Here is a 15,086-nt window from a genome sequence, read left to right on the forward strand (position 1 = left end):
ACACAAACCAGATACCGCTTGTGCAAGCAGAAGAGGTACTGCTCAAAGATAACCACGGATGTAAAAATGTATAAAAAGGAACTGTTTGAACTGATAAGTACGGCAGTTGGCGGAGCGCAGACTCCCCTGCCGTCCAGCGCTGTCTTTGCTCATATTCTACTTGCTATAATTAATAAAATTATAATTGGATTATGATCCATTGTGGTCTCAATTTATAACAATTTCTGGTGCCGTGACTCGGATAAGGAACGGTGGGCTTCTGTCCTCCGGGGAGGCGCCCCGCGGCAATCCGCGGCCCTGCGACTGATAGCCCACCCCATCCTTACCGACGAACCTAAATTCTAGAATAATGAGCAAAGGAGAAACCGGTAAAATCCCATAAAAATTCTGTGCACGGGAGTCCGGACGAAGACGCAGGACGCGTAAGTATATTGCGAATTTGTTCGCGGGTTTACCGTTCGGGCGGGATTGGGTTTCCTGGATTATAGCGAATGAGAGGTTCGATATACTGAACCAAGCGAGTGCGGACCCTTAAGTACTGCGTTTCCCATCTCCCGCGAGGGACTGGGCCAGGAACAAGGGGAGCGAGTGAGTGTGTGTTTGTGGATAATCCAGAAGATGGGGGCGAAGGGCAGCAAGCCTTCGACTCCCAGTGGGAAGGGTACCCACTGTACCTAAGAATACCCCTCTGGCATATATCTTAGACAATTGGAGATATTTCCCTGGAACACTAGGGAAAGATAAGCAGAAAATGATAGAATATTGTACTAAGATATGGGGAGGGAAGAAGATTTCTAAAAATGTCTTTTGGCCAGTCTATGGGTCAGAAGAAGATTGGATAAAGGCAACAATTAAATCTCTGGGTTAAAAACTGTGTTCCTGAGAGCACCTTGGCTGGATTTGCTTGAATTGCGTATTATGTCACTGCAGCCTTAAAACCAGGGTTAGCAAGGATGTCCCAATCCCCAGCCACAAGCTTTACAGAAATACTGATAACTGATAGACATGAACAACATCTGGGCAGCGAGTCACGTCTTTTAAATCCTCACTTTCTCTCTTTCTTTGTTGCTTTATTTTGTTTTTTTTTCTTTTAATCACTTTAAGACTTGAATTACAACCAAGCCAGTTTCTCATCTGCTGTGTCATTCTTGTGTTCTGCTATATAACAGAAGGGATAGGAAATGAATTAAAGATATTCTTAAAGACAAACTCAGGGAATTCAACTTGTTTAGCCTTGTCCTTTTTGCACAGCAGAACCAAGGCCTGCTTTGGAGCATCCACATGGACACCTGCGCCAGTGGAAGCCATGGGGGGCTGCTCCTCTTGAAGGAGGGGCAGGAGGACCCCTGGTAGCACCTGTCTGAGCTGTACAGCTGTTGAAGCAGGGACTCCTTTCTCCTCTGGAGTTTAGTGCAAAGGGGCTTGTGGGTGCAGCATGTGTATGATTTCCTCCAAGTTAGGTTTTATGTCAGCTTGGATAATAATCCATAAAGAAGTCAATTAAATGTTTTCTCCTGCCAGTGTCCACCAAGACTGCTAGAGAATCAAGAAGAAGCTCTTCCCTTCAATGCCCACCCACCACCCCACTCCTGAAAAAATACTCATTCACTGTTCACCCTTAATCCTTCCTTCTTCAAAGCTGTGTGGCAGCAATGTTATGATGAAGTCATAAAGAGCTTACTTTGGAGCTGAAGGAGGAAAAAAAATATAGAGTCCTTTCAAGCCTCATTTCAAAGACTGAGAAACCTTAAAACATGGAGAAGGATTATACTTGCTGCATCCTGAGTTTGTCAGCCACCTTCTGCTCTTTCTTCACCAAAGACGCCAATTTTCTTAGGTTTATGCCTTTCATAACTATCACCTCTTTTTATTTTTACCTTTCAAGCCTTTTTCCTTAATTTCTTGAGTTTTTTGATGCATCCAATACGAGAAAGAAAACAAACGTAAAAGGGAGCTGTCTACTGGACTGATCAATCAAGTTATTTTCCAGTGACCTATCATGGCTTGTAATATACAACACATCTAATTAAAGACATACTGAATCAGGTTTCTTTCTATCATATGATGTTTATTGTTTGAAGTCATGTCTTAATATTTGTATTAAACGTAACAACAAAAAACCCAAGACTTGTATTAGGAAGATTAAAGCCATTATAAACTCAAATCAAACTAGAACCAAAACAGCACTGACCAAGTACTATCTAATTAGAGCAGTTCCCCAAGTCAGAATTGACAAACATGTTGGACTACCCAACCCACTACATGAATACATAATCAGTGCTTAAGAATCACAAATAAGAAATCTAGAGAGCAAGCTGCCCATTTAATTATACGTTCCAATTAAGATTTTGGTCTGAGGGCAATAAGCTTATTTGAACATCTATTAGCCCAGTTGAGTTACTTGAAAGTCACATTTGCAGTCATTACCACTTCTTCTTAATGTGACTGTTACAGGGCAGATCTTTTCCTGCAATTTCTCTTGCTCTCCTCACAAAAAAAAAAAAAAAAAAAAAAAGTTTTAAGCATAACTCTCCTCTGGAAAGGTTGGCAGCTGTAGCTAAAGACCGAGAAAAGAGAAATGATGCTGTGTGCTTCTCTTCAAAATAAAGAGCATGCACAAGTTCAAAAATGCCTGACAAGAGATCATATGAAGATGAATTAAGAACATAAAGGAATTAAGGTTGTCTACTCCTCCACTTTTTTCACAGGAGGTTCCTTTCAAGGAGATTTTTCATGATCGGTGTCCACCTGCTCTTGGGAACTTGAGCTGGAGTTACTATATTGTCTTTCTTGGGAGGAACGGCCACTTCTACTTTCTCCTGTGTCGCTTCAATTTTTGGGTTTGGCTTATTTTTCTCTTTTGGCTTATTCTTCTCTTTTGTCTCCTTTTCAGAGGTTGGTCTGAAAGCAATAGCATCTGCTTCCATAACTTATCTCTCACAGGGGTGGCATCATCTCTGCTTGGGAACAGAGAGTTCGTTTTAACATCTGCTGCTGTAACTGGTTCCCTTGGTTTTCTCCCACCTCCCATACCACTCAGGACTGGGAAATCCTTAATTCTCCTCCCGTTGTCCTCTCTTCTGGTAATTTTTATGTCTCTTTGTCATCTTCCAGTGGCTTTTCCACCGCCTTCTCTTTGGATTTTGTAGGGTCTTTGACGCCATCGCTCTCTCTTCCAGAAGGTTTTTCAGCGTAATTTCCAGCTCTATTATGACTTTGGTAGCTCTGCCCACCAGAATAATTCTCCCTACATTCCTGAGTATTTGGTGAGTCCTCCCATCTCGTCCCAGGTGGACCAAACCCAGCTGGAGAAAAGCCCTCTCTGTTTACTGGAGGTCAAGGTTGAGCGTCAACAGCACAGCCCTTGTAAAATTTTTCCCTATAGTTCCTTTCCCATTCTCTGCGTCAGTCCTTTGTCAAATGGATCGCTAAAGCCAACAGATCTGCCATAAGAAGCTTTCATATCATATGGTGGAACTCTGTATATCTGTTAAAATGCTCCCTCTCTCCTTCTAAGTTTAGGGGGAGGCTGGCCTTTAAATACTGGAGACCTTGACCGTGAATGGGATCTTCTGGATGTGGGTGATCTTGACCTTGAACCTTGATCATAACCACGTGGCCTTGACCTAGAACGATGGTTGTGCCTCTTCCCTTTGCCTCTTCCTGGGTACAGTGGCGATCGCGAGTAGGAACGAGAACGGGAACGACGAAATGATCGAGAGTAGGAGCGAGTGCGGGAAGAACCGGATCTTGCCTCGGTGCCGGGGGCAGCCTGGTCTCTCCTTCTAGCAGCGAGATAGAGCTGATTAGGAAGGACGTGCTCAACTTGGCGTCTCGTAATTTGCATAATCTGTAAGCAAACTGTTACACCCCTGGGGCTAAGGACGATTTCTTCCTGGAGGGCTGGTTTCGTAACTAGAGATAAGCATGTGCTATAGAAACAGGAGTAGAAGTTGTTAAGGAGAAGAATGCTGTGAGCTAGCAGAAAATTAACTGCAGAAAAGGTCAAGCTGACCTTAGACGTTAGCCAATCATGAGCTCAGTTTTTGTAATATGTATTAGGTGATTAACCATTGTGCCAATCAGCTTAAAACACATGTATCTCTTTGTTTGGAATATAAAATCAGTTGTTGTGTTCAATAAAGTAGATCCTGACTTGCATCGAGCTGGGTCTCCGTCTCTCAATTGTGGCAAATTGGTGACCCCGACATGATTCGGGATTAAGAACCACCTATCTGCGTGGCATGCTGCGAGTCCCACAGAACTTTGAATGAGCTGCTGAAAGGAAGCAGGAGCCGGCATTAAGAATCCCTCCGGAGTTGTGAGGTGAGCTGTGGGAGACATGGGAAGTCAGGTGTCTTCCCCAGAGAGGGACGTGTACGAACTTATGAAAGCCCTTCTTAAAAAATATGAAAAGAATCTCTCTGGGCAAGATCTTAAGGTTATGCTCAAGTGGGTACAAGTGAAAATCCCCACTGTAACTGCTTCCAGTATATTAATGACTGAGCTTTGGGATGACGTGGGGATTAAGCTGTGGGACGCGGCTACAACAGGGAATGCTGAAGCACAGCGCATGCTCCCGTGGTGGAGGACTATCTTTGAAACTCTGAAGGCTCAGGAGACCGTTAAGAATAAAGACACTAAAGACAGGAAAGGTCTCCCGGTCGATAAGAAGACCTCGGAGCCTCTTGAGGTGGGCGCCGCCAAGTACCCCCCAGAGGATGATCCTTTTGATCCAGGACCAGTGGACCCAGAGGAGGAGCCAGATCTCTACCCTCCCGATCCCCAGGACGTATGGGCAAATATTAAACGACAAGCTCTGAAAGAGGGGGACTTGCAACTTGCGAAAAAAATAGTCGCTCCTGTTATCTATCAGGGGAGGGGGGCTCAATGGGAGGCATTATCCTTCCCTGTGGTGAAGGAGTTGCGCCGTACTGTTACCGAGCATGGCCTCTCTTCCCCATATTTCGCGAGTTTGTTATCTTCTGTCTTAGATACTTATGTCATGACTCCGCATGATCTCAAATCTCTCGCACAGTTGCTGTTAACCCCCACACAGTATTCGCTATGGGAGTCGCAATGGGGGAGGGGACTCCAAACGCTTTTACTAACCTATGTGGGCCATAATAATCCTGCTCTTGCTGCATTGACTATTGAGCATCTTACGGGTACTGGCCAGCACACGGACCCGGTGGCTCAGGCGAGGGATATTCCGCGGGAAGCGCTTGACGCCACGCGGAATGAAGCAAAGAAGGCTCTGCTTAAAATACCTGACTCTCAAAAGCCACAAAAGGCTTTTACTACCATTACTCAGGAACCTCGGGAGCCTTATATGCAATTTATTGACAGATTAAAGCAAGCCTTAGAGCGCCAGATAGATAATGTGGAAGCGCGGGGGTGGTGGCGGCAGCGAAATGGCGGCGGCGGCGGCGGTCGGGCGCGCAGTGCCGGCGTGGCGGCGGCGGCTGCTGTGCCTCTGTGTGTGCGCCGCGCTGCTGCTGCCGGCGGCGCGGGGCCTCACCGAGGGGCTGTACTGCGGCCGCCGGGTGTGCTACGAGGTGCTGGGCGTCAGCCGGCAGGCCAGCAAGGCAGAGATCGCCCGCGCCTACCGGCAGCTGGCCCGCAAGTACCACCCCGACCGCTACCGCGGGGAGCCGGCCGCGCTGGGCGGCGGCCCGCAGGCGGCACACGAGAAGTTCCTCCTCATCGCCACCGCCTACGAGACGCTCAAGGTGAGAGAGCGGGGACCGCCGCCGCGGCCGGAGCCGCTCCGGATGAAGAAATGCGCAAAGATTATGACTACATGTTGGATCATCCTGAAGAGTATTACAGGCATTATTATCACTACTACAGCAGGAGATTGGCACCGAAAGTGGATGTTAGAATAGTGATTCTGGTTACGGTGATCTCCCAGGCTAAATGGCCCCCACAATGGCCTCTGGCCAATGTTTCTCAGACCTTAGCAGGGATTGGAGGTGCTGGAAATAGTCACCAGAGCCTAGAGCTCATTCAGATACTGGGCCCGGAGGGGCATGTAGCCTCTGTTAAGCCCTTTGTGCTACCTGTGCCTATGATCTTATGGGGACGTGATGCACTGTCACAATGGGGAATGGCTATTCAAACGCATTTTTAGGAGGGGCCATTGAGGTGCGCGACACCCTGAAATTAACCTGGAAAACTAATACCCCTGTCTGGGTGGATCAATGGCCCCTGCCGATGGAAAAGCTTCGCGCCCTGGAAGAATTAGTTGATGAACAGTTATCCAAAAGACATGTTGTGCCCTCTGTAAGCCCCTGGAATTCACCTGTTTTTGTGATTAAAAAACAAACTGGCAAGTGGCGCCTGCTCCATGACCTCAGAAAAATTAATGACGCTATGGAAGACATGGGAGCCCTGCAACCAGGGCTCCCTTCTCCCACAATGATCCCCCGGGACTGGTCTCTGACAGTCATTGACCTCAAGGACTGCTTTTTTAATATCCCTTTGCATCCAGAAGATTCTCCTAAATTTGCTTTTTCAGTTCCAAGCGTCAACATGCAAGCTCCATTGCAGAGATATCAGTGGGTTGTGCTACCACAAGGAATGAAAAACAGTCCCACAATATGCCAATGGTATGTAGCCAAGGTCCTTAGCCCTGTTAGAACAAAGATGCCCTGCGTTTTATTGTACCATTATATGGATGATATTCTAGTGGCAGCACAACATCACGAAGTCATGGAGGAAGCTGTAGCCCTTGTCATAACTGCTGTTAATTCAGCAGGTCTTTGTGTTGCGCCAGAAAAGGTTCAGAAAATACCACCATGGAAATATCTAGGCTGGCGCATACGGGCTCAAACTATAGTCCCACAGCCTTTACTAATTCAAGCAGATGTGAGGACTTTGCATGATGTGCAGAAGTTGTTGGGAACAATTAATTGGGTTCGACCTTTGCTAGGAATTTCCAATGCAGATTTAAGTCCTTTATTCGACCTGCTTAAGGGGAGCACAGACTTATGTTCCCCTCGCGCTCTCAACCCTGCAGCTGTTGATTCCTTACAAAAAGTTGCTACAGCTATTACCTTAAGACAGGCACATCGATATGCCCCTGAGTTACCTTTCCTTTTAATCATTTTGAATCCTGCTCGACAGCCTCATGCCTTGATATTTCAATGGGACTTGCAGGAGTCTGACCCGTTGCTTATCATTGAATGGGTATTTTTACCGAATCAACCCACGAAAACCATCTCAACACAGCATTAAATGTTTGCATCCTTGATTGTCCGTGCCAGGCGGCGCTTGTTAATGTTGTCTGGAATGGACTTCACCTGTATTTATTTGCCTATGGTCAGCGATTATTTGCAGTGGCTTCACCAACAATCGGAAGACTTCAGTATAGCGATAGCTGGTTATACAGGCCAACTCACTTCTCACCCACCTTCTCATAAATTGTTTAATGCTAATTTCCAGCTTGTACCTAGACCAAAGAGGAGTGACCAGCCTTTGCAAGCTCTTACTGTTTTTACAGATGGATCTGGGAAGTCCCACAAATCTGTTATCCTCTGGTGGGACGACCAGCGCAAACAATGGGAATCGGATATAAAGACAGTGCCGGGTTCCCCCCAAATCGTGGAACTGACTGCCGTCGTCCGAGCTTTTAGAAAATGGTCTACACCGCTTAATATCATCACTGATTCAGCTTATGTTGCAGGGATTGTTGAACGAGCTGAGGCGTCTGTGTTACGAAATGTCTCACATTTTGCATTATTTGCTTTGTTACAGGAGCTTATTTTTCTTTTAGATTCTCGCATTCATTCCTATTTCATTATGCATGTCAGATCTCACACTTCCTTACCTGGCTTTATAGCGGAAGGGAACCGGCAAGCTGACCTGCTTACATTACCGGTACAGGTACTGCCAGACCGCATAGCACAAGCAAAACTTAGCCACGCTTTCTTTCACCAAAATGCTGGTGGGCTTAAGCGACAATTTGGCCTTACTACTCAGCAGGCAACCAGTATAGTTGCTGTGTGTCCCGATTGTCAAAGGCACTCATTTCCTACAATAGCAGGAGGAGTTAATCCTAGAGGATTGCAAAGTTTGCAACTTTGGCAAACCGACGTCACTCATTTTTCGGAGTTTGGTCACTTAAAATATATTCACTCCTCTATTGATACCTTTTCTGGGGCATTATTTGCCTCTTGTCATACTGGCGAAAAGGCACGCGATGTTCAACGACATCTGCTGCGTGCTTTTGCCACTTTAGGCATACCTTCTCAAATTAAAACTGACAATGGCCCTGCATATATTTCAACTGCAATTAAAAAGTTTTTGAGTTCTTGGGGGATCAACCACATTACGGGTATCCCTCATTCCCCCACGGGCCAATCCTTAATTGAACGCTCTCATCAGTCTCTGAAACGCTTATTGCAACAACAAAAAGGGGGAATAGGGACCGTTACCCCCGAGGAACGTCTTCAGAAAGCTTTATATGTTTTTAATTTTCTGAATTGTTCTTTGATAGACAGTAAGCCTATCAGGATGGTTGAGAAGCCTTGTAAAAATGATTGTGTATGCTTTAGTCGTTTTTATTCTTTTGTTACTTTGTTTACCCTGTTTTTTGCAGTGTGTGCAGAACCTGATAGCCAGTTCAGTGAAAAGGGTCCTTATTGTGCAACAAGAAGGGGGAGATGCCGGGGGCAGCCTGGTCTCTCCTTCTAGCAGCGAGATAGAGCTGATTAGGAGGGACGTGCTCAACTTGGCGCCTCGTAATTTGCATAATCTGTAAGCAAACTGTTACACCCCTGGGGCTAAGGACGATTTCTTCCAGGAGGGCTGGTTTCTTAACTAGAGATAAGCATGTGCTATAGAAACAGGAGTAGAAGTTGTTAAGAAGAAGAATGCTGTGAGCTAGCAGAAAATTAACTGCAGAAAATGTCAAGCTGACCTTAGACGTTAGCCAATCATGAGCTCAATTTTTGTAATATGTATTAGGTGATTAACCATTGTGCCAATCAGCTTAAAACACATGTCTCTCTTTGTCTGTTTGGAATATAAAATCGGTTGTTGTGTTCAATAAAGTAGATCCTGACTTGCATTGAGCTGGGTCTCCGTCTCTCAATCGCGGCAGGCAGCCCCTGGCACTCACCCTCTTTTCAAAACCCCCTTGCAGTACCACGCCAGCGGGCTGATGCAGAGAGGGGCCAACGAAGAGGGTTTCTACGGCTTCCTCTTCCCTGATATCCGCCAGGAGCTGAAGCGGGTGGCACAGAAAGTGAGGCCTTGTCCCCATGTGTCCCCACCGTGTCCCCACGCCCCGTGCCTGGCACTGCACACGCCAGCAGCCACCCACCCAGCCCCCAGCGCTGCTCTGGCAGCCGGCTGCAAGCAACCCCCAAGTCAGATACCCCATGACGCAAAAAGGCCCGTTCCTGCGGCAGGGGGGGGATCTGGAGGGTACGGGGGGCATCCTTATCTATCAGGGGCCCGGTGTCACCAGCCGGGCGGCCCCACAGAACGCGGCGGGGCTCCCTGGGGCCTGTGGCGCTGACACCGTTGTCCTTCCTGCCGTCCCCAGACGTGCCACATCTGCCAGCTGCCGGGCGCCTCGGTCACCTGCTGGGCCCGGCGCTGCCGGCCCCGGCGCTGCCGCCGCATCTTCCACTTCCCCTGCGGCAGCAAGCGGGGCTGCGTCTCCCAGTTGTTCGGGGAGTTCAAGTGAGTATGGCTGCCACGCGGGGTCGGGGCCGGGGCTGGTGCCGGGGTCCGGGCCCGGAGCCAAGCTGTCCCCTCCATCCTCCAGGTCTTTTTGCTGGAAGCACCGGCCGGTGCAGCGGGTGCGGGCGGTGCAGCAGGACCAGACCCTCTGCCTCATCTGCCAGGAGGGGGTGGCGGAGCGGCCCTGCTACGACACCCTGGTGTGTCCCGCCTGCGCCAGCGCCTGGTTCCACCGCGGCTGCATCCAGGTAGGTGGCATCGCCCCCGGCCCCTGGAGCGATCCCCCCTGCTGTCACCCTGTTGTCGCGTCGCCCAGCTCCAGGGCGGTGAACCGGACCCCCGGCGCTGATGCTGATGCCACCTCTGCCCCAGGGACAGGCGCTGCGCTCTGGCTTTCACTACTTTTGCTGCCCGCTGTGCCGCAACAGGGAGCAATTCCTGGCAGAGATGTTTCACCTGGGCATCCGGATCCCTGACAGGTCAGTGCCCTCCCTCCCGCTGCCGCCTCCCCCTCCGCGATGCTCCAGCTGAGCCCTCCTGCCTGCGCGGGTGCCGCCGGGGTGTCCCCCACGGCCCCAGGGTGAGCGCTCCCCCGCTCCCGCAGGGATGCTGCCTGGGAGGAGGAGGATGGGGCCTTTGCAGGCCATTACTTGCGGCACAGCTCCTGTGATGCCAACCAGTGCCTGTGCCCAGAGGGACGCGAGCATGTGGAGGTGAATGGGTGAGTGCCGGTGGCTGCGGTCCCCGCAGCCCCAGCGAGGAGATGGCGATGCCTTCGTCTCCTCCTCTGGGCAGGGATGGAGCTTCCCTGGGATATGGGCACGGCACGGCAGGGTGAGTGCCAGCAGCTCAGCCCCAGCTGCCGGCGGGAGCGGGGTGGACGTGGGCTCAGCACAGCGCCGGGGCTGGCACCCCACACACAGCTCGGGGGCCTTTGGTGACAGTGGGTCCTGTTGCTCCCCCAGGCCCTGGAGACTTCTACTCTGCACATCCTGTGCCTCACAAGGGACCCACCAGCTCTGCTCTGCCCTGGGGGAAGATGATGCCGTCTCCTGGGACTGCAGCGACTGCAGAGGCATGGACACTGGAGAGGGGTGCAGCGGGGCGACAGAGTCCCCAGTGTCACCTGCCACCACAGCCACGCAGGACGTGGGGACATGGACAGGGCTGTGATCCGGGGAGAGAGGGAGGGAGGAAGAGTGAGGTGGGCTTGCACAAGGTGCTCATCATCTCCCTCCCTTGACACCGGACCAGACTCCAGCCCCTCCAGTGCAGGGAACCTTGCGCAGCGCCCTGCATCCCGACACTTCACCTGAGGTTGACTAGTCCAGGGCCCTCAAAAAAGACTTCCCAACTACTCAACAGATGCCATCGGTGCATACGTACAGTCAGTCAGCCCTGCCCACAGCCACCAGGGTCCCCGCTGACAGGGATGGGTCACCCCGCCTGCCCTGGCAGCTCCCGTGGAGCGATGGCACCCCCAGCCCCACCTACACCTCCAGCAGCAGCTGCACCCAGCCAGGGGTGATGTGAGCACCCACCGCTGCTGGGGGCTCGGGCTGCGGTGGCTGGGGCTGTGCCCTGAGGGTGGCCGGGAGGGGGTCGGGGACACAGGCTCCCAGCAGCCTGGTCACCAAGAAGAAGAAGGAGCTGTGCGCGGATACCCGGGAGCCCTGCGTGGAGGCACATGCGAAGCACTTCCAGCCCCAGAAGAAGTGACCCTTCCCCGCTGCCAACCGCGATGGCCCCGCTGCTTCCCCCGGCGCGCTTGGCTCCCGGCCCCGGGCATGCAAGACAGGACTTCAGCTGCAGCCTTCTCCAGCAGGAAAATCTGTTAAGTTAAACTGTATCTGTCTTACTAGGTAAAGTGATTAAAAAATACTTTCAATTCTATCAAAATCCTGATTTAAACCACATCAGTGTGCCTGCCTGCTAAGGAAGTTTCAAGAGTCTGGATGCCTCAACTGTTTGTGCTATCAACTCCTTTGGGTGTCTCTGCAGTCCCGGCTGGAGCCCTGACGCAGGAGAAGGGTCCCCCGGGGACCCAGTTGCCCTCCCCATGCCCTGGGTTCCCCGCTCCTCCCCTCCCTGGCCAGGGCGGCCTGGGCCCCACAGCAGCTCCCACGGTGCTTCCCCCTCCCCAGCCCGTGTTAACCTCCACTGCCGCCCAGCACGGCCCCACGCTGTCGGGGGACACAAAATGGAAGTGCGTGCTAGGCCTTGGAGCAGGCCTCAGCCTGAACACAAGTACTCGGAGGCCTCGGCCAAGTCGACCCTGCGAAAGTAGAGTCAATGTTTCTTCCTGGTAGTTAGAAGAGTGCTGTGCCTTGGTTTTAACATGGGCTTCGTTACGAGAAAAATGCTCACAAGCTTCGGCTGCTGCTGGGAAAGAAGGAAGCAAGAAGACTGCCAGTAGTACTGCGAGATTAGCGCGGAACACCTGCTGGTGTTCAGCTGGTAGGAGAGTGCTGTAACTTGATGGGAAAGTACCGTAACGCACGAAAGGTATACAAGCAGCCAGCGTGCTGAAGTCGAGCGTCTCAGCATCACCCGTGATTTGAGTCCGTGCCTCAGTACGCCACAGCACGCCGTGACACCAGCGTCTCCCCTGGGGCTGCCAGAGCCGGCTCCTCTTGGGGTAACGGGCCGGCGGCACCCGCAGTGCCAACACGAGGGTCGGGGCCACCGCGGAGGCTCAGCCCTGCGGTGCTCAGGCACATCAGCAAAGCCACACGCCCAGTTCCAACTTTTCTTAGTGAGGAGATGCAGGTTTGTGGGACAGGGGCTGGGGCGGCAGGTGGGTGTCGGGGTGTTCTTTGAGGATGCTGGCCTCTTCAGCCTCAGCTGATGGGCCAGGAGACGGGGTGTTGTGCCAGGGTCCCTGTGCTTCCTTTTGAGCAAGGGAGGCTGTCCTTTTTTCAGCTGGGCTAGAGTTAATTTTCACAAGGAACGCTGAAGTGGCCCAGCCAGGACAGCTAACCCAAACTAGCCAAGGGGTTATTTGGTCCCATAGGACATCACGCTCAGCAGAGCCCCAGGGGACCAGCAGTGTTGTCAAAGGACAAAACTGATACAGAAGTCCAGGGACAGAATTTTTTGTACCCAAATGGAAGCTGCATCTTCTTAGTGCGATCTCTCAGCCACGGCATCAGTTGAGGCAGGTACCAAGAGGTACCCCTCATTTCAGACCGCAGGGTTGAAACTGGGAAGACCAGTCGAGAGAACGAGAACTAGACCCTGATGGAAGCGGGAGAAAACCCGCCTTCGGGCGACCGTTACCGCCGCGACGCGGCCCGCGGGCGCCATCTTGTGGGCAGGCGGCCATTAGCCGCGGGCGCGCCGGTCACGTCCCCCTTCTCCTGAGGGGGCTCCCGGGCGGCCGGGCCAATCAGTACGGCCGGCGCTGCGGAGCGCGCGGGCCCCGCCGGTCGGAGCGGCGGCGGCTGCCGGCCCCAGGGTGTCAGAGTGCCCAAGAGAGCAGTGTCCCCCAGCGCTGCCGGAGGAGCAGGCAAGACCCTCCTGCGCTCCTCCCAAGCGCAAAAGGAGATGTCCCGTCTCCAAGGAGAGAGGTGAGTGCAGAGCTTCCCCCCGGGCACCGGCCAGAGGGGATTTTGGCCGGTGCCCGGCTGTGCTGCCACAGGCCCCCGCAGCGTCCCAGGGTGCTCCGGCCTCTCCCCCATCCCCGCTCCCAGCATTACCCCCACCGGCTCCGCGGCGTGCTGCTGGGGGTGACGGTGCCTCTGTCCCCCGGCAGTGTGCGGGCTGTGCCGGCAGGACAACTGTGACGCCGACGCGGTTGGCCAGCCGGGCGGCCCCACAGAACGCGGCGGGGCTCCCTGGGGACTGTGGCTCTGACACCGTTGTCCTTCCTGCCGTCCCCAGAGGTGCCACATCTGCCAGCTGCCGGGCGCCTCGGTCACCTGCCGGGGCCGGCAGCGCCCTGCCGGGTCCTGCCCCGGCGCTGCCGGCCCTGGCGCTGCCGGCCCTGGCGCTGCCGGCCCTGGCGCTGCCGGCCCTGGCGCTGCCGGCCCTGGCGCTGCCGGCCCTGGCGCTGCCGGCCCTGGCGCTGCCGGCCCTGGCGCTGCCGGCCCTGGCGCTGCCGGCCCTGGCGCTGCCGGCCCTGGCGCTGCCGGCCCTGGCGCTGCCGGCCCTGGCGCTGCCGGCCGGGGCATCTTCCACTTCCCCTGCGGCAGCAAGCGGGGCTGCGTCTCCCAGTTCTTCGGGGAGTTCAAGTGAGTATGGCTGCCACGCGGGGTCGGGGCCGGGGCTGGTGCCGGGGCCGGGGCCGGGGTTGGGGCCGGGGTCGGGGCCGGGGCCAAGCTGTCCCCTCCATCCTCCAGGTCTTTTTGCTGGAAGCACCGGCCGGTGCAGCGGGTGCGGGCGGTGCAGCAGGACCAGACCCTCTGCCTCATCTGCCAGGAGGGGGTGGCGGAGCGGCCCTGCTACGACACCCTGGTGTGTCCCGCCTGCACCAGCGCCTGGTTCCACCGTAGCTGCATCCAGGTAGGTGGCATCGCCCCCGGCCCCTGGAGCGATCCCCCCTGCTGTCACCCTGTTGTCGCGTCGCCCAGCTCCAGGGCGGTGAACCGGACCCCCGGCGCTGATGCTGATGCCACCTCTGCCCCAGGGACAGGCGCTGCGCTCCGGCCTTCACCACTTTTGCTGCCCACTTTGCAGCAGCAGGGAGCAATTCCTGGCAGAGATGTTTCACCTGGGCATCCGGATCCCTGACAGGTCAGTGCCCTCCCTCCCGCTGCCGCCTCCCCCTCCTGCGATGCTCCAGCTGAGCCCTCCTGCCTGCGCGGGTGCCGCCGGGGTGTCCCCCACGGCCCCAGGGTGAGCGCTCCCCCGCTCCCGCCGGGATGCTGCCTGGGAGGAGGAGGATGGGGCCTTTGCAGGCCATTACTTGCGGCACAGCTCCTGTGATGCCAACCAGTGCCTGTGCCCAGAGGGACGCGAGCATGTGGAGGTGAATGGGTGAGTGCCGGTGGCTGCGGTCCCCGCAGCCCCAGCGAGGAGATGGCGATGCCTTCGTCTCCTCCTCTGGGCAGGGATGGAGCCTCCCTGGGATATGGGCACGGCACGGCAGGGTGAGTGCCAGCATTTTAAGGGGAGATTTGACAATGCTGATGCACTACTGGCTGATGCAATGATCTCCGTTTCTAATATGTGCGGGGTGTGGGATATTCCTTACCACCATCCTGGCATTTCCTGTTTCCCTTTGCTACACTCTTACCTATCCCACTCCTTTTCTCTCTGCTTGGACAGGCAAAGGGGATCCCACCAGGTCAGCACTGCGCACTGCCATTGCCCATCCTTGGCTGTGAGCCCCGTGACTCTGTTCTCACGACGTAGTCGGCGTTTCCAGGAGGAAGCAGTGTCTCACTGCCCGC

The 15,086-nt window shown here is 53.9% G+C and overlaps 3 protein-coding genes across 3 annotated transcripts; all 3 read left to right on the forward strand.

Moving 5' to 3' along the window:
- Positions 1–4,514: 4,514 nt before the first annotated feature.
- On the forward strand, positions 4,515–5,888 carry LOC122152974 (dnaJ homolog subfamily C member 25-like). Its single transcript, XM_042789103.1, has one exon. It carries the CDS (start codon positions 5,382–5,384, stop codon positions 5,886–5,888), a length of 507 nt encoding a protein of 168 aa, XP_042645037.1. The 5' UTR covers positions 4,515–5,381.
- Positions 5,889–9,166: 3,278 nt separating this feature from the next.
- LOC122152975 (PHD finger protein 7-like) lies at positions 9,167–11,059 on the forward strand. Its single transcript, XM_042789105.1, has 6 exons — positions 9,167–9,250; positions 9,533–9,693; positions 9,779–9,941; positions 10,066–10,172; positions 10,298–10,414; positions 10,700–11,059. The coding sequence occupies exons 1-6, from the start codon at positions 9,167–9,169 to the stop codon at positions 10,734–10,736; spliced, it is 669 nt and encodes a 222-aa protein (XP_042645039.1). The 3' UTR covers positions 10,737–11,059.
- A 1,397-nt stretch (positions 11,060–12,456) lies between these two features.
- Positions 12,457–14,768, forward strand: LOC116962299 (spidroin-2-like). Its single transcript, XM_042789106.1, has 6 exons — positions 12,457–12,462; positions 13,022–13,474; positions 13,576–13,925; positions 14,034–14,196; positions 14,321–14,424; positions 14,551–14,768. The coding sequence occupies exons 1-6, from the start codon at positions 12,457–12,459 to the stop codon at positions 14,672–14,674; spliced, it is 1,200 nt and encodes a 399-aa protein (XP_042645040.1). The 3' UTR covers positions 14,675–14,768.
- Positions 14,769–15,086: the final 318 nt, after the last annotated feature.

This window comes from Tyto alba, unplaced genomic scaffold, assembly GCF_018691265.1.
Source record: "Tyto alba isolate M040663 unplaced genomic scaffold, T.alba_DEE_v4.0 Super-Scaffold_15, whole genome shotgun sequence".
NCBI classification, from domain to species: domain Eukaryota; kingdom Metazoa; phylum Chordata; class Aves; order Strigiformes; family Tytonidae; genus Tyto; species Tyto alba.

Bases quoted from the DNA above. Each gene is read 5' to 3' on its own strand.
- LOC116962299 (XM_042789106.1), top strand. The intron at 13,475-13,575 runs GTGACGCCGACG...TGCCGTCCCCAG, and splicing joins GCTGTGCCGGCAGGACAACT to AGGTGCCACATCTGCCAGCT. The intron at 14,425-14,550 runs CAGGTCAGTGCC...CCCCCGCTCCCG, and splicing joins CTGGGCATCCGGATCCCTGA to CCGGGATGCTGCCTGGGAGG.
- LOC122152974 (XM_042789103.1), top strand. From the start codon at position 5,382: ATGTGGAAGCGCGGGGGTGGTGGCGGCAGCGAAATGGCGGCGGCGGCG.
- LOC122152975 (XM_042789105.1), top strand. From the start codon at position 9,167: ATGCAGAGAGGGGCCAACGAAGAGGGTTTCTACGGCTTCCTCTTCCCT. The intron at 9,694-9,778 runs GTGAGTATGGCT...TCCATCCTCCAG, and splicing joins CAGTTGTTCGGGGAGTTCAA to GTCTTTTTGCTGGAAGCACC. The intron at 10,173-10,297 runs GTCAGTGCCCTC...CCGCTCCCGCAG, and splicing joins GGCATCCGGATCCCTGACAG to GGATGCTGCCTGGGAGGAGG.